Source organism: Amborella trichopoda, chromosome 12 (genome assembly GCF_054954075.1).
Source record: "Amborella trichopoda isolate Santa Cruz 75 chromosome 12, AtrichopodaSantaCruz75HAP2 v2.0, whole genome shotgun sequence".
NCBI lineage: Eukaryota > Viridiplantae > Streptophyta > Magnoliopsida > Amborellales > Amborellaceae > Amborella > Amborella trichopoda.
In genome coordinates this window covers 48,135,365-48,161,534 of record NC_142347.1, presented here as the reverse complement: position 1 = coordinate 48,161,534, position 26,170 = coordinate 48,135,365, and the positions used below count along the sequence as shown (strand labels likewise).

Genomic DNA, 26,170 nt, shown 5'->3' with positions numbered 1-26,170 from the left:
AGATGGTACATCTATGAACAACACATTAAAAATGAACATGTAATATGTAACGATCTGCCGTATTTTTAAAACTCAAATTTGTTTTTCTTCCCATTCATACATCTCGACATAGAGATGATCAATTGGAGAGTTATCAGCATCACAAAACTATTTTTCAATGAGTTTTTGAGACGCACATTACTTTTATAATATAAAGCGAACACCTTGTATAAACTTTTCCCCAAAAATTAAACTGAGGGGAGGGCATGCGACTATTGGTAGTTGGTCACCTTTGATTGGTCGATATATATTATCTTTGCGAGAGAGAGTGGGTCGGTGGGATCGTTGCAGTGTCTTTGCTTTTAATATGAAAATTGATTCAAATGGAAAAGAAATATTTGTTAAGTTTCACTTTTATCAAGAAAATGATACTGTAGGATAATAGAGAAAATTCAAAATGAGCTTTATAATAAATTATTGGGAAATTTATCAAAATGCGCATAGTTTATCATTATTTAACATTGTAACATTTTAAACTATTCCAACAATCATGCCGATTTTGATCCAGTTTTTCAAATGTAACGAAGGAACTTTTATCTACCCAATAGATGATATTTTTATCATTCTACCAATTTATTTTAATTTAATTTCCAATAAACTTATCAAAACCCACACGATGGCAAGCTAAAATAGCTAAAATTCGGTAAAATGTCAAATAGTTGATAGATAAGGTGTATTTTGATAAATTTCCCATAAAGAAATAGGTACAATGTAACTTATTAGCAATTCCATAAGTTTCCCTAAATTACATGAATGCTCCCTAAAAAGCATACCATACCATGCCATGCTTCATCTTTGTTATGCATCATTCATTCTGAATAGATGGTGAATTGACTTTAATGAAGCACAATCTGATCTCCACACAGTAATGAGAATGGATGGTCGATGAAGAAGTGGAAGCATTCTACAATATGCTCCCTAACGTTCTTTCATTAAAAGGTGATCTTTCTAAGCTCACTTAGTGTATATTATGTCACTCTTTTGTAAGGGGACCACCAAACCGTACACTTCAACAATGGTTAATCTCTACCATTAAATGTGATATTTGATATTCATCTACGCCATCCAATGTGTATGCCTCTCCACTGCCCATTGTACTACTTAGCATTGATATCCACCTTCCAAGGTACTATTTAGTGTTCATATCCACCATCCAAAGTACTATTTATTGATGATCTGCATTCATCTCCACCATCAAATGTGATATTTGATATTCATCTACGCCATCCAATGTGTATGCCTCTCCACTACCCATTGTACTACTTAACGTTGATATCCACCTTCCAAGGTACTATTTAGTGTTCATATCCACCATCCAAAGTACTATTTATTGATGATCTGCATTCATCTCCACCATCAAATGTGATATTTGATATTCATCTACGCCATCCAATGTGTATGCCTCTCCGCTACCCATTTTACTACTTAGCATTGATATCCACCTTCCAAGGTACTATTTAGTGTTCATATCCACCATCCAAAGTACTATTTATTGATGATATGCATTCATCTCCACCATCAAATGTGATATTTGATATTCATCTACGCCATCCAATGTGTATGCCTCTCCACTACCCATTGTACTACTCAATGGCTTAAAAAACGGATTGGTGACCCGGATCGGGCTTCTAAAAAACCGATCCGGATCGGCGAATCGGCGATCCGGATCGGAAATCGGGTGAATCGGTCAAAATAAAGCTTAAAAAAAATTCGAAAAAATTATTAAAATTCATTATAAATATTGTTTTTTAGGAATTCAATAAAAAATGAGGGTACTTCATTAAGAATTTTCATGTTTTTGAATGAATATGCGAATATTGATATGTTCTTTCCCTGCATGAACCGACATTCAGCATTTAATTTACAGTATTTCGTGCTCATCCCTATACTGTTGCTGTTGGGACTCGATATGTGAATAATATGGCTGGGATAGGGTGGCCTCAGAATCATCATCTCTCTCATTTTCTCTTTGAATAATACTATGGATTAAAAAAAAAAAAAAACAAATTTTCAAAAAAATCGATCATGGATTAAAAAAAAAATCACAAATTTTCAAAAAATTCTATCATGGATTACAAAAAAAAATTCGATCATGGATTAAAAAAAAAAAATCACAAATTTTCAAAAAATTCAATCATGGATTACATAAAATTCGATCATGGATTAAATAAAATTCGATCATGGATTACATAAAATTCGATCATGGATTACATAAAATTCGATCATGGATTACAAAAAAAAACAAAAAAAAAAAAAAAAAAAATTCAATCGTGGATTACAAAAAAAGAAAAAAACAGTTCGATCATGGATTACAAAAAATTCAATCATGGATTACAAAAAACTCTATCATGGGTTACAAAAAAAGCAAAAAACAAAAAATTCAATCATGGATTACAAAAAAAAAAACAAACATTTCGATCATGGATTACAAAAAAAAAACAAACATTTCGATCATGTATTACAAAACATTCGATCAAGGATTACAAAAAATTCTATCATGGGTTACAAAAAAAAAAAAAAAAAAAAAAAATCGATCATGGATTACAAGAAAAGAAAACAAACATTTCGATCATGGGTTACAAAAAATTCTATTATGGGTTACAAAAAACCAAAAAATTCGATCATGGATTACAAAAAAACAAAAACAATTCGATCATGGATTACAAAAAAATCGATCAAGTATTACAAAAAAATCTATCATGGATTACAAACAAACAAAAAAACAAAAAAAAAAAAAAAAAAAATCCGTACGAACTCGCCGATTCACTGTTCGGACTCGCCGATTCCGTACAGTGAATCAGCGATTCACTGTACAGAATCGTCCTGTTCTCTCTAGAACCGGACGATTTCCGATTTTTTAGGCGATCCGGTCCCCTTTTACGATTTCCGAGTCAAACCGGGCGAGTCCGGTTCGACTCGGCGTTTTTTAAAACGCTGGTACTACTTAACGTTGATATCCACCTTCCAAGGTACTATTTAGTGTTCATATCCACCATGCAAAGTACTATTTATTGATCTGCACCATCCAGTTAACTATGGCCTTGCCGACACAACAATTCAATGGTCTTGCCGACACAACCATCCAGTTAACTGAGAGAAGCAGCTTTAATGGTCTTGCCGACACAACAATTCAACTATGGCCTCCCATAAAAACTCATCTTAGATATGGATTTTGGACCTAAAATTTCACAGGTCGATATCATAACAATCGTGCCGCTAAAAAAAAAAAAAGGGTTTGAACTTTCTTTATAAGAAGGCTGAAATTTTGTTTTTGGATCGCTCATTATTTTTCGTTTTAATTATGCACATACCACTGAATCTGCACTATCTTTTGATATGCAAAATCATCGATCTAAAGAGAAAATGCATCTAACATGACCTAGAAAAACGTGTTTCAGTTCCAAAATCTATATCTAAAATAGATTTTTGAAAATCGACCGCATTTAATACAATATTTTTTAAAAAAGTTTTCCCATTGGTATTTCCTCTTTATATGTACCATATATAATCCATCTCTGCTCATATTTTCCTTCATAAAAACCTTATATTTAACACTAAAGAATTATATTTTACTAGAGGAGTAGAGGCTTTGTACCTTAATTTTTTTCCTTTTATTTATTTTGGTAAGTGTGCAAGAACACATTGACAGCCACCTTTACGTATATCAAAGGGTACGGCCACCTCTACGTATATCAAAGGGTACGGTTTGTATAGAGCCGAGGCTCTAAACAATTAAAATAAAGCACACCTTCAAATAGTATTGAGCAATGGTTTAAAAACGGATCGGTGACCCGGATCGGGCACCCAATAAACCTATTGGGAATCGGGTGAATCGGTCAGAATAAAACTTCAAAAAAATCAGAAAAAATTATTAGAATTCATTATAAATATTGTTTTTTAGGAATTCAATAATAAATGAGCGTACTCCATTAAGAATTTTCATGTTTTTGAATGAATATGCCAATATTGATATGTTCTTTTCCTGCATGAACCGCCATTCAGCATTTAATTTACATCACACAAAAGGATAAACATAGAATTATCATGGAATAAGTATATCAACATACATGGACTACAATAAAGCATAAAATTAGTAACATACGATCTAAAAATAAAATGATAGATGACATTGTTGTTCTTCTTGGTCACGCTGGTGCCATTAATTGAATTCGTTTGACAATTCATTGATTCGATCTAAAAACGAATCATCGATATTAGCAGGCGTTTGACTATTCCCAAATCCCTGAGTGTTAGTGTTTTGTTGTGTTCCCAATCCAAAATCCTCGAAGCTTGTCCATCCTTTATGCTCACCTGCACTGTCGTGCTCAGCCCTACACTGTTGCTGTTGGGACTTGATATGTGAATAATATGGCTGGGATAGGGTGGCTTCAGAATCATCATCTCTCTCATTTTCTCTTAGACCCCCTTTTCACTCTCCCTCATTAGGTGCAATATCACTGACATCTCCGACGAATTGTGTATACGTTGGCTGACTGCTTCCTCTTTCATGCTGCTCATCACTTTCTTCAAGATCTTCATTACCGATAGCCTAAAGGAACGCTCTCTTGTGCAACACTGGCTCTTCCTCTTCTACTACCCATTGGTTTGCTATGTTTGTGATAAGTATTGTGTCTAAGTCTATCGGCCCATAGTCTTCAAGCTTCCTTCTTATTTGTGGCTATCTGAGGTTTCAATTATAATGAACGTAGATTAGTTTATGAAACTTCTCAGAAGCGAGTCGATTTCTCCTAGTAGTGTGCAACTATTGGAACGTACTTCAATTGCGCTCACAGCTAGTAACAGAACATGTCTGGGAGAGCACCTTGATTGCTATCCTCTTTAAGTGAGGTGCATCATTACCATATATCTCCCACATAAAATTTGATAATGGATTACATAAAATTCGATCATGGATTACAAAAAAAAAAAAAAACATAAAAAAACAAAAAATTATATCGTGGATTACAAAAAAAGAAAAAAACAATTCGATCATGGATTACAAAAAATTCAATCATAGGTTAGAAAAAACAAAAAAAAAACAAAAAATTCGATCATGGATTACAAGAAAAAAAAACAAACATTTCGATCATGGATTACAAAAAATTCGATCATGGATTACAGAAAATTCTATCATGGATTACAAAAAAATCGATCATGGATTACATAAAATTCGATCATGGATTACAAAAATAAAAAATAAAAAAGAACAAAAAATTTGATCGTGGATTGCAAAAAAAGAAAAAAACAATTCGATCATGGATTACAAAAAAAGAAAAAAACAATTCGATCATGGATTACAAAAAATTCAATCATGGATTACAAAAAACTCTATCATGGGTTACAAAAAAAACAAAAAACAAAAAATTCGATCATGGATTACAAAAAAAAAAAACAAACATTTCGATCATGGATTACAAAAAAAAAAAAAAACATTTCGATCATGGATTAAAAAACATTAGATCATGGATTCCAAAAAATTCTATCATGGGTTACAAAAATAAAAAATAAAACAAAAAATTTGATCATGGATTACAAGAAAAAAACAAACATTTCGATCATGGATTACAAAAAATTCGATCATGGATTACAAAAAATTCTATCATGGGTTACAAAAAAAAACAAAAAAACAAAAAATTCGATCATGGATTACAAAAAAAAAAAAAAACAATTCGATCATGGATTACAAAAAAATCGATCAAGTATTACAAAACATTCGATCATGGATTACAAAAAAAAAAAAAAAGTTATGTTCTTCACAGAGCCATTTTAACTAAAAAAATCCACCTCTAAGTGAATAAATTACATCCAATTGAGTATATTTTCTGATAAACAACAATATAAGGAATCAAAACCCTAAATTTTTAACACATTATTTCTAATATATCATGAAAAAAAAATCAAAATGCAGAAAAAAAAAAAAAAAAAAACAACGGAATTTTGGTTCGGCAGACATCTCTGTGTTCATCTCAAATTTTATGTTGTAATTGACCAAATTACATAAAATTGGAAAATTTAAATTATAATAGACACAATAAAGATTAAAAACCCTACAAATTGAACTCATTATCTTCAAAATATATCGTGAAATAAATCATATGGCGGAAAAAAAAAAAAAACCCAAACTTCTTACCTGATTTTGTGAACCGAAGCCTTCAATCTCAAAAAAACTATGTTTTTCTCAACGATTATCACAAATTAGTAACAAAAGGTTTTGATGCACAACTTTACGATCAAAATGCCTACAAATCTTGAAAGATTCATGCCCTATTTGGCATGAAACACAAAGAAAGGCATAAACCCTAAAAATGCAAGTTTCATGATCCAAAAACACCAAAATTTTCAACCATTTAATCCATGTAAAAGCTGTTTACAGCCTGCAAATTAGATCACATGCCAAAAAAACAAGAAAAATGACAAATTTCGAAGAATCCCGTGAAGAACATTGTGCAACTCGTGTTATTCACGAACTCGCCGATTCCGTACAGTGAATCGGCAAGTCACTATGCAGAATCGTCCTGTTCTCTCTAGAACCGGACGATTCCCGTGTTTTTAACCGATTCGATCCCCCCATAGCGATTCCCGAGTCGAACCGGGCGAGTTCGGTTCGACTCGGCGTTTTTTTAAACTGGTATTGAGAAATATAGTTTTAATATTGAAAGTCTTTATGATAGTTTTAAAATATATTTTATATTTAATTATAAAATTTAAAGCTTAAAAAATAGTGTTAGATAAAGCATATATATGAAAACTTGAAATTCTTGAAAGTTGACGTTAAATAAATGCATTACAAGTTGCACTATTTCCAAAACTTGAAATCTATTTTTCCTCATATCCATGCATCTTGATGTCGAGATAATCAATTTGAGGATATATAGGCATCAAAACAACCTCTTCTAGTGAAAATTTTGAGGCGGGTGATAATTTGATTGTTTAGAGCTTTGGCTCTATGTAAATTTTTTCCTATATCAAATACTTTTATTTTGTAAGATTACAATAACTAGAGCATCTAAATATTGTAACACATCATTGTCTATTTTTAAGTGTCATGTAAAGTCGTTAGATGTGCATCATTTTTAAAGTTTTAAATTTTATAATTTGTAATAGAAATTAAGGCCATTTTAAGAATTTCTTATGCCAAAAAATGTATATTCTTGAAGCATTTCAAGGTGAGGCTTTACTTTTTATCGTGAGGCACAAGCCTTATAAATCGCACCCATTATTTATGATCATTTTAAATGAGCCTACGATATCCACCTATTTGTTTTGTTTTCTCAAATTTCCCCTTACAAAGAATGGAGGGCCATAATTCGAGATTGGATGAGTCACCATCAATCTACAGCCGTACATATCAAACACAAACAGTCATCACCGTCCATTTAGCTCAACCCTCCTCCTGAGGATCAGAGTCACCGACACACACGTGGACCAAACCAATCCAGCCATGTGTCCATCCTGTGGGGCCCACTATTTATTCCTCCCCCCTATCCTTTCAAAATCGCCTGGTTACATAAAGGACTGTATCACATCGGATCATGAAGGCCACCTCGAAGCAAGGGAACCTATATAGCCCCCCAGCCAATCAGAAGCGAGTATCTTGCCACGTCACTACAGCCAGCAAATCAGGAGCGTTCGTTCTGACTCGTCACATAATCGGAATATGACGTCGTGGTGGGGTCCTTTCCAAGCTGGTAGTGAGCTGGCATTGGGACACGTCACCTACAATGCCAGTTTCGCCGACGGCTTTCCCTGTAATAGGGACAGCGACGCCACTTACAGTGAGAGTATAAAGAGTGAGAGCAGCGGTCCATTTGTTTCTCGCTCTTGAATTTCTAGAGAGAGAGAGGGTTTCCGAGAGTTATAGAGAGAGAGAGAGTGTGTGTGTGGGGATTCACGGGTGAGAGTAGTGCTCAGTGCGTTCCTCGCATTAGAGAGTGTGTGTGGGGGTCCTTGTGTTTCTCGCTCTAGAGTTTTAGAGAGAGAGTGGAGATGGGGTTTCTCGCTCTAGTTTTTCTGCAATTGCTTGTTGTGGGGAAGTGCTATGGACGCCCTGCTACATTTCTGCAGGATTTTAGAGTGACATGGTCTGATGCCCACATCAAGCAATTGATGAATGGATCAGGCATTCAGCTCACATTAGACCAAACGTCTGGTATATAATTCTCTCTCTCTCTCACTTCTTTTTATCTCTTTCTAAACATTTTTCTCTTTCATTGTATCTCAATCAGTGTTTAAATATGGGTTCGGATGAGCCGATTTTCTCGGTTCAATTCTAAATTAGCTGGTGACTGACCCGACTACTTCGCTCGGACCGAATTACCCCAATTTTTTTTTTTCTGATTTGACTTTTGAAAGAGGGAGACCGATTCAACACACCGAACTTTTTGAGCACCAGCATCGAGTCTCCACTGAGTTTTTTAAGGGGTAGTCGTGCTCTTTGGAACTTTCCCTCTCTTTATCTCTAAAGGAAAGGAGACATCCCATTTGAGTTTATCACGCTCTCTCTCTCTCTCTAAATAACTCTCTCTTTGCTTATTAAACTGCCTCTTAACTCTTTCTTTAAAGTTCAGCTTCTCCCTTACTCCTTCTCTCGTAGGAGGCGCTCTCTCTCTCTCTCTTCATGACACTTCTAGCAAATTCTCTCTCTTCCTCACACTCAACATTCTCTCTCTACCCCATGGCTCTATCCAGAGACACTCTGCTTTAGACATTATCAAAGACTTTCTCTATTTCTCTCTCCATTTTTTCTTTTTAGAGAGAGATTCTTTCATTGAGACATTATCAAAATTTTTCTCTCACTTCATCGGTGTCTTTTGATTCCAAGGTTGTGGATTCGCTTCCAAGAGCAAGTATATGTTTGGGCGCGTGAGCATGAAAATCAAACTCATTCCAGGCGATTCAGCAGGAACAGTAACTGCATTTTACGTAATTTTCTTTTCCTCTTTCTCTCTCTCTCTCAATTAAGGCTTGAGCCTTTCATTCGTACATTTTTTAAAAAAGTTTAACTGGACCACTTAGAATCATGGCTTAAATTTTTAATGATTGTTACTGAGTTAAGACTTTAAAAAAGAATACTTTTTGTCACTAGTTTTAATTTTTTATATGAAATTTGGGCTTATGGTACTGAATCTCCGTGGACAGTGGCATTAAGGCCTGAAAGGGATAATTTTATGCTTCAACCTCATTTTACAAAGAGAGTTCATTTAAGGCGGGAATTCTAATTGTAGAAGTAACATAGCAATCTGCATCATTTATTTTAATTGGAAGGTTTTGTTCCGTAAAAGATGTACCATATTTGAAGGAAATGTATATAGGGAGAATATTTATTTTAAGGATGCAGTTGGCATGCGGATGCATCGGTAGGTGTAGAGGTAAGGTGCACCTTCAAATTTTAACATGTTATATAATTTTGATGTAAAATGTTCTTGGGATTATCTCAAAATCTATTTTTATATCAAATTATAAAATTTTAAAGTTAAAAAATGGTTAAAATCAAGTAGATCTATAAACATATGAAAATCTTGAAAAAGGATGGCGTAGATAATATGTTGTAAAATGCACTATTTTTGAGACTTGAAATCTTTTTATTTTTCAAAGTCATACAATGATCAATTAAAGGGTCTTTCAATGGATTTTTGAGGGGCATGGCATCCGTAGTTCTATATTATAAGGTAGCATGTATTTTTTCCTTATTTAAATACAAGGTAGTTATAGTTATTATTCCCCGCTACTTGTGGAATTGGGTAGTTGAGGATGAACACAATATCCAAAATAAATTTTTTTGAATATTGCGGCACATTTCAATATATTGGATTTAACTTCCAATGGCTAAAATGTTGTTACCATTTACTACCAAAAGTAATGGTCTCATGGTAAACACCTATTTTGACATAGTATATAAGCAACAATCTTACTTCTACAAGTACATGTATGCTTTATATATCTAACACCAATTTACAATTGTACTGACGTTTTGAAATAAATTCTAATGGTAGTTTAGAGTAAGTCATCCAATTTCATAAGTTTTAATGGGGTGATTTGTTCTACATAAATCAAGAGATACTATAAAAAATGAGCCCGACATTGGAGTTTTAATTGTTTTTTTCCTTTTTTGTCCAGATGAATTCTGACACCGATACTATAAGAGATGAATTGGACTTTGAGTTTTTGGGCAACAGATCAGGGCAGCCTTACACTGTTCAAACAAATGTATATGCTCATGGAAGTGGAAACAGAGAGCAAAGAGTGAACCTCTGGTTTGATCCATCTGCTGACTTTCACACTTACTCTATTCTATGGAATCGCCATCATGTAGTGTAAGTCCCAATTCTCTATTCTATGGATGTGTCTAATATGTACCATAAAACTAAAATAAATAGAGCTGAACACCACTCTCACTCCATAAGCTTTTCACCTTATATAAACCACAAATAATTTTTTACTCTTATGTAACTCTACAATCTAATCTTTGGGGATACATAGTAATTGCCTTTAGTTTAGCATTAAGGCCAAAATGAGATGAAATAAGACAGATAGAGCTTGACTCGCATGGTTAGTTGTTGACGTTAGCTATGCTTCATCTCAAGTTTGATTATAACACTATTGAACTCTAAAAAAAAAATAAAAAAAATAATAAAAAAATAATAATAATAAATAAATAAAAGAGAAAGATAGGGTGCCACTCTGGAATTTTTGGGAAATTAATATTTTTTTCATGGGTTAAGTAAGCTTTAATTTTGTTGAGTTTGAAGGCGTTCTAGCTTGTGCTTATCTCAATTGGGAAGGTGGGAAATACTTATAAGTTTTAGTCTCGCACGTGTGGAATCAATATGTGGTGGGGCTGGTCACGGGCTCTAATGAAATGATGGTGATTACCCTCTTTTACACTCATTAGTGTTCTAAATTATGTTTGTTATTTAATCGATTATCATTATTGTGATTTTTTCTATTTTTTCACTTTTTGTGCGGTGCAAAGGAATGGGTGAGAGAGAATACCTTTTTGAAACATCATTATTTTAAGAGAGAGAGAGAGAGAGAGAATTAGAGGGGAGAGAGAGATTTCTGTGTTATTTTCCTCTTCTTTGCTGGGTAGAGAAACGGAGGGTGGGTAAGGGTGGCAACGGGCTGGGCCAGGGCTGTCGGGCCTTGCTGGACAAAAAACAAACGAGAGAATAATAGCAAAAGAAGGCCAGGGTCAATTATCATTGGGAATATCTTTGTTTGTTGTGCCACTACTTTAGTTTTGGGTTTTTTAGGGTAACTTATTTGAAATGAAAAAGAAAATGGAGGGGGCCCAAGTCCATGGACTTGGTCAGTTTCGATAAAAACAATCTTCTCTTGGTCATTTTTGTTAGGCAGAGGCTCTGAGCATTTTCTGTTACTTTCTTCTTTATGGCTCGTCAGGTATATCATGCATTGTTCATGATAAGGCACTTACCCCTACACCTACACCTGCCCTGACTTTAAAGGCATTTATTTAGTTTCTTTTTTTCTTTTTGGTAAATATTTAGTTGCTTTATCTCTTCAAAAGAATGGGAGGTCGAGATAGAAAGAAGTACCTGTCGTTTGGTTTTCTCTACTCACAAATGGGCCATTTATGTTTTTAAACCAAAAAATCAGGTTTTATTTGGCCCATCTACATCTTGATCCAGATTGGCTAGATTGGTGATCTAGATCGGCTGAATCGTCGAACAAAATTGGTAAAGAAATTAGCAAATAAAAGGCGTTGGATGAATCCGCACCAAGGGATGGGAACCCGAATCGCCACCTCTGTCGAATCTCATTTGGAAAGGCGATTGCCGATCCAGATTGTCGGATTTTAAAACCCTAATACAAACCAAACGATGGGCTGGTATTGCAATTAGCCACTTTGAAAAGTAAAGTTCGACATGATTTCAAATTTTGCGAACATATAGATCATCTGTGAGATAGAAACAAATATATATATATATATACAAAGAAATCGAGAAATTTGTGTCCACTACTTTTAGGTGAATGTAGGTTGTCTTTTTGGTGGACAATAAATGTAGCATCTTTTATTGATTATTATTCCTAAAAATTACTTTTTGCTTCAAATAAAAGATATTGTCGAAACTATTAGCTCGAAAAAATCTGTTTAGCTATATGATCTGGAGCTCAAAACTTTAGCTCGGAAAAATAAACTTTGAAAATGTGTTTATATTTCCAAAATGTGTTTTTTGACCAAGAGATATTTCCAAAATGCGTTACATCTCCAAAAAAAAAAACTTGATGTTGGGGGAGTAAGATGTCATAAACCATGCACAGTTTCATCTCCAAAAATGACATAGGGCTACATGATTTCTAGAGAGAGGGACCTTTCTATTGTCTTTTTCTTTGAATCCTAATTTATGTCTAGTGCTTCACCCCAAGAAGTATGTGGTAGCAGTCCATCAGGCACTATGCTTGTAATCAGTTTATATTTCTTCTCCAAAAAAGACTATTAAAAACAAAGTGGATTAAAAGAAAATATTTGCCCAAGGGTGTACATAAATATTATGGTCATGAGTGAGCATAGTTAATTAATTAAAATCCATTCTTTTATGTTCATATTAAGGCAATACTTTTAATATTAAGGGAATACTTTTATAAAAGGTTCCAACCATACTTACAGAAATATGGTCTAAAGTATTCTTTTTATTTGGAGAGTGTAAAGTTGACGCTATCTTAAAAAACATGTCACTTTGTGACATTGTCTTAAAACATATGTTAAATCTCTTCTATCTAACTAAAATAGACTATGTAGATTGATGTAACCTGACTTTTAAAGTAAGATTGTAATTTTATGTAAGATGCAGTTTATATAGAGCCGAAGCTCACAATCAAAGTATATCGCACCCACAAATAGTGTTGAGAAATATGGTCTCAATACTGGAAATCTTTGCATTTCAATTATTTTTTCATCTTTAATTATAAATTTTAAAGCTTAAAAAATAGTATAGATCAAGTAGATCTATGAAAACTTGACAATCTTGAAAATTGACGATCAAGATGCATTATTTTTAAAATTTGAAATCCATTTTTTTTTTTTTATGTCCATACATCTTGATGTCGAGATGATAAATTTGAAGATATATGAGCATCAAAACAACCTCTTCTAGTGAAATTTTGAGGTAGTTTGACTTTGATTGTTTAGAGCCTAGGCTCTATATAAACTTTTTCGATATTAAAATCCTAATCAATTAGAGTGGTCACGCAGGTTTTCAGTGGATGACACTCCTATAAGAGTATACAAGAATAACATGATCAGAGGGGTGTCCTATCCTACATCTCAACCCATGGGAGTCTACTCCACCCTATGGAATGCTGATAATTGGGCCACTCGTGGTGGGCTTGAGAAGATAAATTGGGCCCAAGCCCCATTTTTGGCCTACATGAAAGACTTTGACATTGAGGGTTGCTCAGTTCCTGGACCTTCATCTTGTCCTTCAAACCCATCAAATTGGTGGGACACTCAGCCTTATCAGCAACTAAGCCCTTACCAAGCAAGAAAATATAAGTGGGTGAGAATGCATTACATGATATATGATTATTGCACAGACAAGTCCCGGTTCCCCGTCGTTCCCCCTGAATGTATGGATGGGATTTAATTAGACAATTTTTTTCTTTTTGCTTTCATTTTTTTTTTTTTTGGGTTTTTTTTTTTTAATCTTATTGGGGCATATGTACTTTTGTTGGGGGTATAAAGGGTGTAGTTTGTATGAGGCTGTGACCCTGAACAATCAAAGTAAGATGCACTTTTAAATAGTATTAAAAATGTCGTTATAGTGTAGAGAATCTTAATAATGGCGTCAACATTTATTTTCATCTCTAATTAAAGAAAATTAAAGCTTCAGAAAAAGTGTAGATCAAGCAGATCTATGAACACTTGAAAATCTAAAAAAAAAGGTGGTCTAGATATTGCATTACAAAATGCACTATTATATTGCATTACAAAATGCACTATTTCTAAAACTTAAAGTCAGAGATGATCAGATTTAATGGTTTTTGGACTTCAAAAAAAAAAAAATCTAGTTAATTTTTGAAGTGAGCCTTAATTTGATTGTTTAGATCCATCCTTATATGAATAATGATACTGTAGGAGTGGTGGAGTTTTGATGTTGGATTGTTGGGGTAACCTTGTAGTAATGGAATGGGAGAATGATGGTTATTGTAGGGTAGTACAATGCATTGAGTATTTGTACAGGAGAGAGTGAGAGGGTGAGAGTTGTAGGGTAATGCAATGCCTTTGAGGTTTGTGTTAAAGGGACCCAGTTTCTATTCGACCAAGTCCGCATATGTAGAAATATGGGCTTCTTAATAAATCTATTTTTGAGATAATGTTTTTTATTTAATTTTTAAGGACACGTAATCTCTAACATGGAGATCATGAATATGAATAAATAAATAAATTTTAAAAACTAAAAATAATAATTTTAGTAAGAAAACATATAGACAATTAGTTTCCATTGTTTTTAGATGAAACACCTACTTGCATCCATCTTAAAGATGGGTACATTATACTTTGTGGACATGTGGTCCAGCCCGCATGAAACAATTTTCTCTGTTAATATCATAATTAAAACAAGTGTTCTCCTTACTAAGAATTGAAGTCGAGAAAAGTTAGATAAAACCAATTCGGAAATGAGGAGTAAGAAGTTCAAATCCTCAAAGTGTGCAGTTAGCGTAAGGCCTAGGCTTTATGATAAAAGGCAAAGCCACATCTTAGAACCCCACTGATCATTGGACGAGGTTTTCAGAAGTCTTAGGTTTTGTAGAAACAAAATAATGCTTCACCTCAAATCTTCATCCAAAAAGCACTTCTGACAGTGGAAATCTCTGTGATGGCTCTAAAATCAATTTTTCAACATCAACAATAAAATAAGAAACTCAAAAAATAGTACAAATATTGTGCATCTATGAACACTTATTTTTACGGCGAAATGGAGTGTCGAGATAATTTATTACAATAATCACATTTTTAGAGCTTGAAATCTTTTTTTTTTTAACAACCTGAATGTTCAAGCCAAGATGATCGATGTAAAGGTTTTCTAGTACTTGAATTGTAATTTTTGATGAGTTTTAAAGTCAGGTTTTACTTATATTGATAGAGCTGCAGCCCTATCAAAGTGAGGTTTTACGTGTAGAAAGTTATATATTGGCGCTGCCATTGACTATAAAAATGGTGTGGTTTGTATAAAGTTGAGGCTCTAAACAATGAAAGTAAAGCGCACCTTCAAATAGCATCGAAAGATGTTTCAATATTGGAAATCTTTGTGATGGGTTGAAAATTTATTTTCATATCTAATCATAAAATTTAAAGCTTTAGACGGTGTAGATCGGGCAGATCTATGAACACTAGAAAAACTTGAAAATTGATAGTCTAAAAATGCATTACAAGATATATTATTTTTAAGACTTGAAATCTATTTTTTCTCATGTCTATACATCTTGAGGTTGAGATGATCAATTAGAGGATTTTTTAGAATCAAAACAAGTTCTTTTAATGAATTTTTAGGTGCGCCTTTTGGGCTTTGGTCTTATATAAACGTTTTTTTTTCAACAAAAATAAAATAAAATTATATATATATATATATATATATATATATATATATATATATATATAATCCAAAAATGATGCACTTAAATTGTTTGGGCTAAATATGATCCAGATCAAACTTGCAAATATGATTTACAGCACAAATATGATTTAAGTCTGCCCCATGTTAACCTTTTCTATCATTGAAGGGTTGCCCCACCCATAAGTGAGTCTACCTTTTATCATCGTATGGGATTGATTGTACACGAGACCACTTATTTTTCGTATAAAAAAACTCTTAATCAGCTTTAATCGAAAAAGCGCAGTAACAAGTTCAAGAAAACATGGCTAATGCCACTCTTTACTATGCAATTTGACATCTTATACCCATGGGTAATTTAGTATTTTTTTTTTTTTTAACTATAACGTACCAATTTATTATTATTTTTATTTTATTTTTAATGTTAACACTAAGATTTCATTAATATAAGGAGATAAACTCCAATAGTACATGTACATGAAGAAAAAATAAGAAAAAAAACCCTATTTCAAAAAAATGACCAACCAACTCTTACAGAACATAAACAATCAGTAAACCTAGAAGACCTTACTCTATTGACGAGCTTAAAAATCCTACTGCCTACTAGAAGCAAGAATGCTTGTTAATTGTAACTGAAAATATGCCAGCAACAAATCAATTTGATTAACACAAACTTAATGCATGCATAATATTTAAAGGAGAAACAAATTTGAACATCAAAAACGTGGTTTGGCTAAACCTACACACAAAAGGAAAATTTTTTATGGCTAAAGCTTAGTATAAGACTTTTTACATTTGATACAAGGTTATAATGACCCCGGGCTATCAAATTTGAAATCGGATTAGAGATATGTCTAAGAGTTTAAGAAAAACTTTTTTGAATTTTAAGTGGATGTGAAATCGAGTTGGGGATGTGTTGTAAAGTTTTAAAAAAACTTATTTAAAGGAAAAATTTCCCCATACAGCCTAATTTTGTATTTGATTTTTCCACGGATCCCCAAATTTGAAACATTTTTAATAGGAATAACTTTGTTAGTTTCATATCTTCTAACCCCTGAACAGTTTTTATAAGCATAACAATTATTTTGAGCAACATAAATGCTCCAAACATATCCTATAAAAACACCCAGGTCCATCTCTCTGTTGTGCCCAAGACTCTCTTTGTCGCCCTTAGAACTCTACGCCATACCCCTGTCTCTAGATACACAAATGTAATGCCTTTGAACAGTGACAACCTCTGCGCTTTCTCTCCACCATGATTTAGTGTTTCTCACAAAATCGCATTCAAGCCTCTCATCTGCGTCTATGCTCCTTTCTCACACTGCGTTCATGGAAATAACTTCAATTATTTAGTGTTTTGCATAAAACCACATTTAAACATTCTGATATAAATTTTTCGCCATTAAATTCAGCAATTTGGGTGATGTTTCATTAATATATTCATTATTCGAGGATGATGAGAATCTCTCTCTAAACGTAATTTAACTCTTTGATTGCAGCATAAGAAAGGAGCATAGACACGAGTGTTGTGCCGTATGAGGGCTTTCAAACTTTGATATTAACTCAGCTGAATTACTGAAAGTAATGAGCTGGTCACAACATATTCTACTAAGATAGAGCGTCACTTTCTCTCTCTAAATTCACTACTCAGCATAAACATCTCAAACCCCAACATTATGAAACCCATGACCTTCTCTCTCTAGAATTGACTTGTTGAGACCTTGAAATAATGGCTGAGGAGCTCTAGCCTGGGTACTTGAAACCAATGAGTGTGGATGATTCTCTTTCTAGAATCAATAGGTCTGGGGCTCAAAACCATGTTGCGCAACAAAGCAGGATTTGATTAGGGCTGAGCTCAAATCGGGTACGGCACAAAGTTCAGATGGGGGAGAGAGAGATGGTTTGGGGTAGAGAGAAAGGCGTATGGCACAGAGCTTTTATTTATATATATATATATATATATAAGGTAGAGCTCAGATTGGGGAGAGAGAGAGTGAGTGCGTGCGTGAGGCTCGTTTGGGGTAGGGCGATGGGTAAAAACGGTTTAAGTGGTTGGAAGATCGAAAAGTGATATAGTTAATGTCATTAGAAATGTTTCAAATTTCGGGGTCAATGAAGAAATCCCACAACAAATTAGGTGAAATTTTCCCTTACTTAAATTTTGGTAAAAGTTTATATAAGCTTGCAACCCAAAAATATAGAATTAAAGTGCATATCAAAAATTCAACGTAAAAGATTGTTTTAATGTTGGAAAACCCTCTAATTGATCATCTCAACATTGAGATGTATAAATATGAAAAGGAAAAAAAGATTCCAAGTTCAAGAAATAGCGTATCTTGCAAGAATATTTTATGAAGCTTTGGGCCGTCCATTTTTAAAATTTTCATATGTTTATAGATCTACTTGATTTGAACCATTCTTAAAGTTTACAATTTTATAACTAGAGATGAAAATAGATTGTAAGCCATCCTAAGATTTTTTGACAACAAAATTATATATATGATAACATTTATAGGTGCGCCTTAATTGAATTGTTTATGGTTGCAACCTTCTGCAAACCACAACCTTTAAATTTTAATGCGATTAGTAGTACACTTACAGTCACCAAATTGTCATCTAATGGTGTGTCTAATGCCAAAGAAAAACTATTTTATTTATACATTCCAAAACTTAATCTCCATTACATTCTAACATATGGGAATTTCCTTGTTCCTCTGCACAAAAGGGCCAAGTCATAGAAACAAAATTTTGCAACCAGCCATGACAAACTTGTTTTCTACTGTTTTGGTATGGCATTTATTTTGTACAAGACCCGGTTTTTATGCGGCCAAGCTCGCATATGTAGAAATGTGAGCCTCTTAATAAATCTATTTTTGAGATGGAGTTTAGGACTTAATTTTTAAGGACACGTAATCTCTAACATGGAGATCATGAATATGAAAAATAAATAAATTTTAAAAACTAAAAATAACAATTCTATTAAGAAAACATTTGGAGCATTAGTTTCCATCGTTTTAAGATGGAACACCTATTTGCATCCATCTTTAAGATGAAGGCTTTACACTTTTTGGACCGCATATGTAGAAATACGGTCCAGCCGGCATGAAACAATTTTCCTTTTGTAAAACGCTCTAACAAATATCAAGAACAAAATCTCAACATGCTTTTTATTTTGTGAGGAAGTATATAATAAAAACATTTACCTTTAATAAAAAAAAGTCACAATCACCACTAGTCATCATATTTGAAGGTGGTTAGGGGTATATCATTGACTACACTCTAACATAATGTCCTTCAGATACTGTGCGGGGAGATGATACACCCCAGCTGGCTGATTTTACATTGGACAAATTGGGATATTTTTTACCTTTATACACAAAAGTAAGCAGTTCCATTGTATATAATCCCTTTTTCATTGTTGAAAAATAATAACATGTTGATCCAATTTATGCACTGGTGAATGAGATTGGTAGAGACGATTAAATATAACTGCTTACCACAGCTAAAAAAATATATTATAGTAAGAACATAATAAAATAACATCATAAACAGTAGATTATCACAGGGTTTCTGGCAGAAAAAAAATTTTCACCCCCATTTTTAGGGTAACCCAAATTTATAGCACAATGCCCAATAGGTACAACTTAATAGAATTGATGTACAAACAAGCAGTGCAAGTATTAGCAATTGAATTCCCAGTATTTAGCTGATCTCGGCCAACATCTGTCAAAAAAAAAGCATTTTACCCTAAAAGTCCTCTCAACTTGCTCTTTTTTAATTTACTGTGAAAATTCTCGAAGTTTCATGGTCTTATTCACCAATCAAACCATGATTCTAAAAAGTCCACATCTAGATTGCAAAAACCCACTGATTTCATTCCATGAGATTTCTTCTAAACCTTAGGCACCAGACAAATTTAAAAATTATCCCCCTTCATGCACAAAGCAATCTAATCTATAGCGTTGGCATCAATGATCCTGGCCACCCCTCCAAAAATCGCAACAGCAACTCTTCAATGGACCCAAACCACACCAAATATCCTCCCAAAACCAGTGCAAGTATATACATATCCGCTCCCCATGATTGAACTCCAGGTCAATCCTACCAATACAAGTGTAGAAACCAAAGATTCCATTTCACCTTCATGAACTTTTAACATCCAATCTTTTTTTTTTTTTGGTTGATAGTGAATGCTCAGTCATTATTTGCACCATAGTCCAACATCGTTATCCTATAGGAGCTTGATTCATAAATACAAGCTTGCTGATACAAAATGCCACTACACTTAGCATGGCATGCACCATCCCAAATGGTGAAACTTGTATTTATTGTCTAATCATTTCCTGTTTCTCTAACTCCTGCCTCCCAATGGAAAAAGCAGAATCTCCATATAGATTTGGAAAAACAATCCAATCATGAGCTGGTTAGCTTTCTGAAACAAATATTTCCTGTAATTTGTTCCTTTTTTCAATCTTTTCCATGTATTATTCTTCACAGAAGCACACAATACATAGCATAAATTACAGATGACAAGACTAATGATTTCTGCACAAGCCATATGAATGTCATTTCTAAATTTCGCTCGCGAAAAAAGTACTTCTGATATTTTGCTAATATTATGCCAACTTTTGTTTAACTTTTATATTTGGTGCTCATATATTATGCATGGAAAGAGGAGGAATTCTTTCTGCCACACCCTTGAAAGAGCAACAATGACACCTAAATCACTACAGCTAGTAATTACTAAAATTTAATGTCTTAAGTTCATTAACACACAGCATAACCCTTGGTCCTTGGATATGCCTCACAAGATCCTTCATTTTGATCCTTTGAAGCTTCTCAATCACCAAATATTCCACAACACAAGGCCTCATAGTCCTTGTGATGCAAATAAAAATTGGGAAAATTCAAAATTGTAATTTTATTATTTTTTTGAGTTTTTTTAAGAAGTGCTCATAGATAAGGTGGGGCGAGAGTTTTAGTAGGATTGGAGATAGGCCTGATTTTAATATTGGGCAAAGGATCTAGATCTCCTATTTTTATGGATTTAGGAGATTTACCTAGAGGTTTATAAGAGATTTACCTAGAGATGGATTTATGGGGAAGATAAAGATTGAGAAATTTTGGTGTATGAGGATTTAAGATAACAGGGAGGTTAGAGAAAAAAAGGGGAGAGGGAAAATAGGGAGAGAGAGGTGGCACGTGAGATAAAGGAAAGTGAGATAAGGGAATATTCATCCTAGTTAGAGAGAGGGTTTTTTTTGTGTTTTGAAGTCTATTTAAAATGGGAAGATGTCCGTCATTGTAAAGAGATCAGAGAATCATAAGAGACTGAGATTTGAATAAAGTTCATATTGTGACAAGATCTTTTGGGATGGATTCCCTTGCAGACATTGAGATAGGGTTTATTATCTCAACGATTTTCATTATTTTATTTTTATTGTTCTAGTTTTTTTTTCTCCCTGCATCACCTTGGTCCTTAGACATACCTCACTAGATCCTTCATTTGATACTTTGAAGCTTCTCAATTTACCAAATATTCCAACACAAGGCCTAATTTAAGTCTCAATGTTATTCTAATCCTAATCTCCCATTGACCAAATAAGACACAGAAACCATAACCCGATCACAACTAGCTGTAAATTACTCAACCCACATAATATTCTAAAGCTTTATATAAAGCATCAAAGTAAGATAGACCACCTCATTGCAAACACAATGATGCCTCTTTTATCTCTAAAACACCACAAGGCATCCTTGAAAATCTAGAGAGAAAAGGTACTGGAAATGCACAAAGGCCACATTGAGTCGATGCTGCACAGGGTGGTTTTTAGAGCTCCGCGGGATTGCAGCGTAAGCACTTTATAGAATTTCCAACATCATTTGCACCTTAATCATTCATGCTATGCTAGAATCAAACACACAAGCGTAGACAATGTAATGGATGCTTCTTCACAATCTCTCCACCAGATATAACACTGCTTAAACAGCTTCAATATCTTCTAGAGACAGTTGTACCATCTCTGTTAGTCTCCAACCAAATCAAATGAGTCAATGGAATATTAATTCAATGAACAACAATCACTAAGTCAAATACACCTCATCTCAGCAACCATGAGTCCAAGGAAGAGTTAAAAAATGAAAGAATAGGCACAATCAATGCCCATTTGCTATGTTTTTTTGAGAATGCACTAATGCCTTTTTGCTATGTTAACTTGTAAAATAATAAGATGTCCATACACACTCGGGTATATGTGTGCTTTTTTTTTATGAATATGATTATGTGTTTATCTTACTGATATTTGCATCCATCAATACACTATTTAACTCTTATATCTCCCTGAACTAGATATCCTTTACCCCTTGGTGAAAGTCATCATTCATGTCAGAAGCAATATATAACGTCGATACACCTCTCAAAGCACAAAACTTGCACTGTCTATCGTAACGAACAACATGCAGACCTAAGCATTTCTACTGAAAAGGCTTCCAATTTGAATAGCATTATGGCACTATAGAATGAAATTTTGAGAACCCCCTCCTCTCCCCAACCGAAAAAAAAAAAAAACTGGAATATCTGGGCCAGCCATATCTAAGAACACATAAATCCATGATATCCAAACAAATGATACGAGAAACTCCATGATGAGATTGATCTCAATTACCAACAACAAAGATAGAACATCCCACCACAATTGTTGGAGTGGTACCAACAGAGCATCAAACATCCCACCACAATTGGCACCAGAATTAGCACCAACAGAGCATCTTGACAAATAAAAATGCGCAAAGGATACAATCAAAAGAAGAAGTTCAATTGAGCTAAGTATAAAAATGCGCAAAGGATACAATCAAAAGAAGAAGTTCAATTGAGCTAAGTATAAAAATGCGCAAAGGATACAATCAAAAGAAGAAGTTCAATTGAGCTAAGTAAATTGCAAAAGAGAAGTAGTGAAAGGAAAAACACTAAACGATGTGAGACCAAGAAGACTCAATTGGTTTACACAGAATTTGCCTGCAACTTCCGAAGTCTTTTGACAGCAGCTGAAACCCTTTTCACATTCTTTCTTCCCTTCCTCACCTTTGGCTTTGTCACTCTTATAACAGGAGACTCCTTCATGATTCGAACAGGACCCGGGGGTAGCCCTTTCTTTAAGGCACTGCCTCTTGGAGTTGCAGAAGGTGGCAATCTCAAGCTTTGAGGGGGCAAAGGGCTGTGGGGCTTCCATACTATATTACTTTTCATGGAGAACCTGACCTTCTTGACACTTTTCTCACTTTTCTCTACACTCTTTTCAGGTGCACTCATACCACCACTTAGAGCACTAGTGTCTGGGCTACATGGATCCTGTTTACAATTCACAAGTCTTTTTGGGTTTCTCCTTTTTGGCTCAATAGGAGATGGTGATATAAGTGTGGAAGATACCTTCTTCACTCCTTTTCCATCACTTTTCTCAGGTCTACTCTCGCCATTGCTTTCCTTACTGGGACCACAGGGAACTTGACCATTTTCAGAGGCAGGAGACTTCCTCTTTCTTGACTTAAGAAATGGTGATACGGAGATTTCTGTTAAATCCAAACCATCCATACCAGCCTCTGCAGCAACCCTCTCAAACTTCTTTTGTAGATTTGAAATGACGGATTCATCAAAAACTAACACATCACTCCTATTTAAATGTCCAATACATGGCTCTGGCTCAGTACAGGTATTTTCCTCATGAGCAACATGTTGCTCATGTCCTATACCTTCCTCATCCTTAGTTAACTCATCAAGATTCTTCTTCCTGGACTTATTGCTCATTCCATCGGATGCTTTTTTGGACTTCTTCTTCTTTCTCTTCTTGGAATCACAATTAGAAACATCATCCCTTTTCTCAGAACAAAGTGGCATTTCCTCCTCCTTATCAGAAACCTCAACCTTCGAATGCCCATTAAGTAACTTTTTAATCCCGTCTTCTGGATTTTGACATGACCCATCATCTAAATGTCCGGGGTTCCCAACCCCATTCATTTGGCATGAGCTATCTTCTGAATGCTCATCGTCCATCGTTTGGCCTGACCCATCATCCAATTTTTTATCCTCCATCCCCTCATCTAAATTCTCTGAGTTACTGACCCCATTATCCATTGCTTTACATGACCCATCTCCTAAATTTTCAGAAATATTGGCCCCATTCTCCATTTCTTCACATGACCTAGCTGACTCATCTCCTAAATTTTCAGAATTATCAACACCACTATCCATCATTTGATTAGAGCCATCTTCTGAGGGGTCTTGTTTCTTAGTCATTAAAGGCAAAACCTCAAAACTCAATTTTGTAGCAGCCCTCTCCAGCTTAAAGAAACTATCATGTAACTCAAATAAAACCTTCCTGTTACTCTGAATTGTAGTTGAAGATGATGCAGAATCGAGAAACCTAGCTGATAGCCCAATCGAGAAGGCAACTTTTCCAAAATTTTCCACTTCTAAATTACAATCTCCACATTCTTCTCCCCCTTTAAGCTTCAAAAGCTTCTTCCCCTTCTCCAGAAGGAAATCAAACACATCACTTTTAACCTTCTTGATCAAAACCTTATACATCGATCTCTCCAAAACCACAACAAAGGGCTCCAATATCACAGAGAACACCTCTAGATTTAGCGGCAAAAATTCTTTAATTTCCGATAAAAAAATCTCAGCTATGTGGTAATTAACCCCATTTGCGTGATATTTATCCACACTTAAGAGCGTCCCTTCACTCAAAATCCCCATAAATCTCTTAGAGAGAGAAATATCCCAATCATTCTTCTTTAGTAAGAGAAACAGACTGTGCAAAAACTTACGAATACTGAGATAAAATTTATCCAGTCTCAAAAAATCGATCCCGCTCCATTCTCGACGCATAGTGAGCAAGAAAATCTCAAAGTACTGACTAGAGAGAGAAAGATCGACACTTACCAGGATTGAAGACAGCCTCTCGATGAGATCGACCTGAACTGGTAGTTTATCCGAGTGCCAAATGCAATAGAAGAGACCTTTCCATATCTTCTTCATGTCCTGCTCCGAAACCAGGGGTTGAGCCATTAGCCATGTTCGCAAGAGCTTAACAGCTTTATCCCGCGTGGCTTTGTTACAGGAGGCAAGATCTTTGATGAAGACCGAGCCATTTAGGTTTTCGTTCTGGGGGTCGACGGCCATGGATCAGGGTTTTGGTAGCTTGGTCTGAATCTGGGTTCGATTATAGCTCCAGAGGCGCGTACGAGCAGAGTCTGGTTTGGATCATGGTTAGAGAGAGAAATAGAGGTTTGGTAAATAACGAAACTAGGGTTTTGATTTGAAGGCTCTCTCTAGGCGCGGTTTAGAGAGATGTTTTGTGTAGTGCGTCAGCGACGAAACTAGGGTTTTGATTCGAGGGTTTCTCTCTCTAGGCTTGGTTTTGAACTCTCTCTTTCTTATTTTATCTGTTAGGCAGCAGCAGAGACTGCTTGGGTTCGAAGGGAATTCCCTTAGAACCATTTTAAGGCGCCATTTGTATATATGTTTCTCTCTCTAACCTTTTCTTTTGAATGTATTTCTTTCTCTAGCATTTTTAAATCGAGAGAGCTTTTGAATGTATTTCTTTCTCTAGCATTTTTAAATCGAGAGAGCTTTCTATGTTCTCCCTCCATCATGCAAGTTCTATCACATTTCTACCGTCTAGCTGTTCTTTTTTTATCAAGAGAGCTACTCACCATTTGATCTTAGATCCAACGTTTTAAAATATTTTGTTTTTAGTTTTTTTTATACAAATTGTATAAATATAAAATTTGGCACATACAATCTTTTCATTACGGCTCACCTAGAAAAAAAATATTAAAAATAATTTTTCAATAAAATAAAATGACTAAAATACCCTTTAAAATTTTTAAAGGTATTTTGGTCATTCTATTTTATTGAAATTTTTATATATATATATATTTCGCTAGTGCAAGTTTAATAGAGGAATATACGTCGAAAATTTGATTTTAAAATAGTTTATAAAAAAAAAAATTAAAAATAAAATAGTGTAAAGACGTAACATTGTGATTGGGGGCAACCATTCAGAATGAACAGTTGGATAAGGGGGAGAATAGAACTTCTATGATGTAGGGAAAGCATAGCAAGCTTGCCCATTGCTCATATTTAAATAAGGGTGCGGTTTGTATAGAGCCGAGGCTCTAAACAATCAAAGTATAGCACACTTTCAAATAGTATCAATAAATTTATATTAAAAAATTTTATGATAGCTTTAAAATATATTTTCATCTTTAATTGTAAATTTTAAAGCTTCAAAAATAATGTAGATCGAGAAAATCTACGTAACTTGAGTGCTTTTTAAAGAAAAAATTTATAAAAGGTATCAATCATACTTATTATAGAAGTTGTTTGGATGATAGAAAATGCTACAAACATGAAAAACAAAAGGGATTTCTAGTTGTATAAATAATGCATTTTATAAAAAATTATTTGGAACTATATTTTCAAAATTTTCGGGTGTTTGAACTCAAATAATCTAATTTGACATTTGATGAATGGGAATAATCGTGACCTCCTTGAACAA

General features: G+C 34.3%; 2 protein-coding genes across 2 annotated transcripts; one reads left to right on the top strand and one right to left on the bottom strand.

The window, feature by feature from the left end:
* Nucleotides 1-7,856: 7,856 nt before the first annotated feature.
* LOC18435611 (putative xyloglucan endotransglucosylase/hydrolase protein 6) lies at nucleotides 7,857-13,810 on the top strand. The gene is made up of 4 exons (XM_006845654.4): nucleotides 7,857-8,188; nucleotides 8,861-8,961; nucleotides 10,156-10,352; nucleotides 13,253-13,810. The coding sequence occupies exons 1-4, from the start codon at nucleotides 8,026-8,028 to the stop codon at nucleotides 13,641-13,643; spliced, it is 852 nt and encodes a 283-aa protein (XP_006845717.1). The 5' UTR covers nucleotides 7,857-8,025; the 3' UTR covers nucleotides 13,644-13,810.
* An 8,595-nt stretch (nucleotides 13,811-22,405) lies between these two features.
* Nucleotides 22,406-25,318, bottom strand: LOC18435610 (ribosomal RNA processing-like protein). Its single transcript, XM_006845653.4, has one exon. The coding sequence runs from the start codon at nucleotides 24,787-24,789 to the stop codon at nucleotides 22,612-22,614; it is 2,178 nt and encodes a 725-aa protein (XP_006845716.1). The 5' UTR covers nucleotides 24,790-25,318; the 3' UTR covers nucleotides 22,406-22,611.
* Between the last annotated feature and the right edge of the window lie 852 nt (nucleotides 25,319-26,170).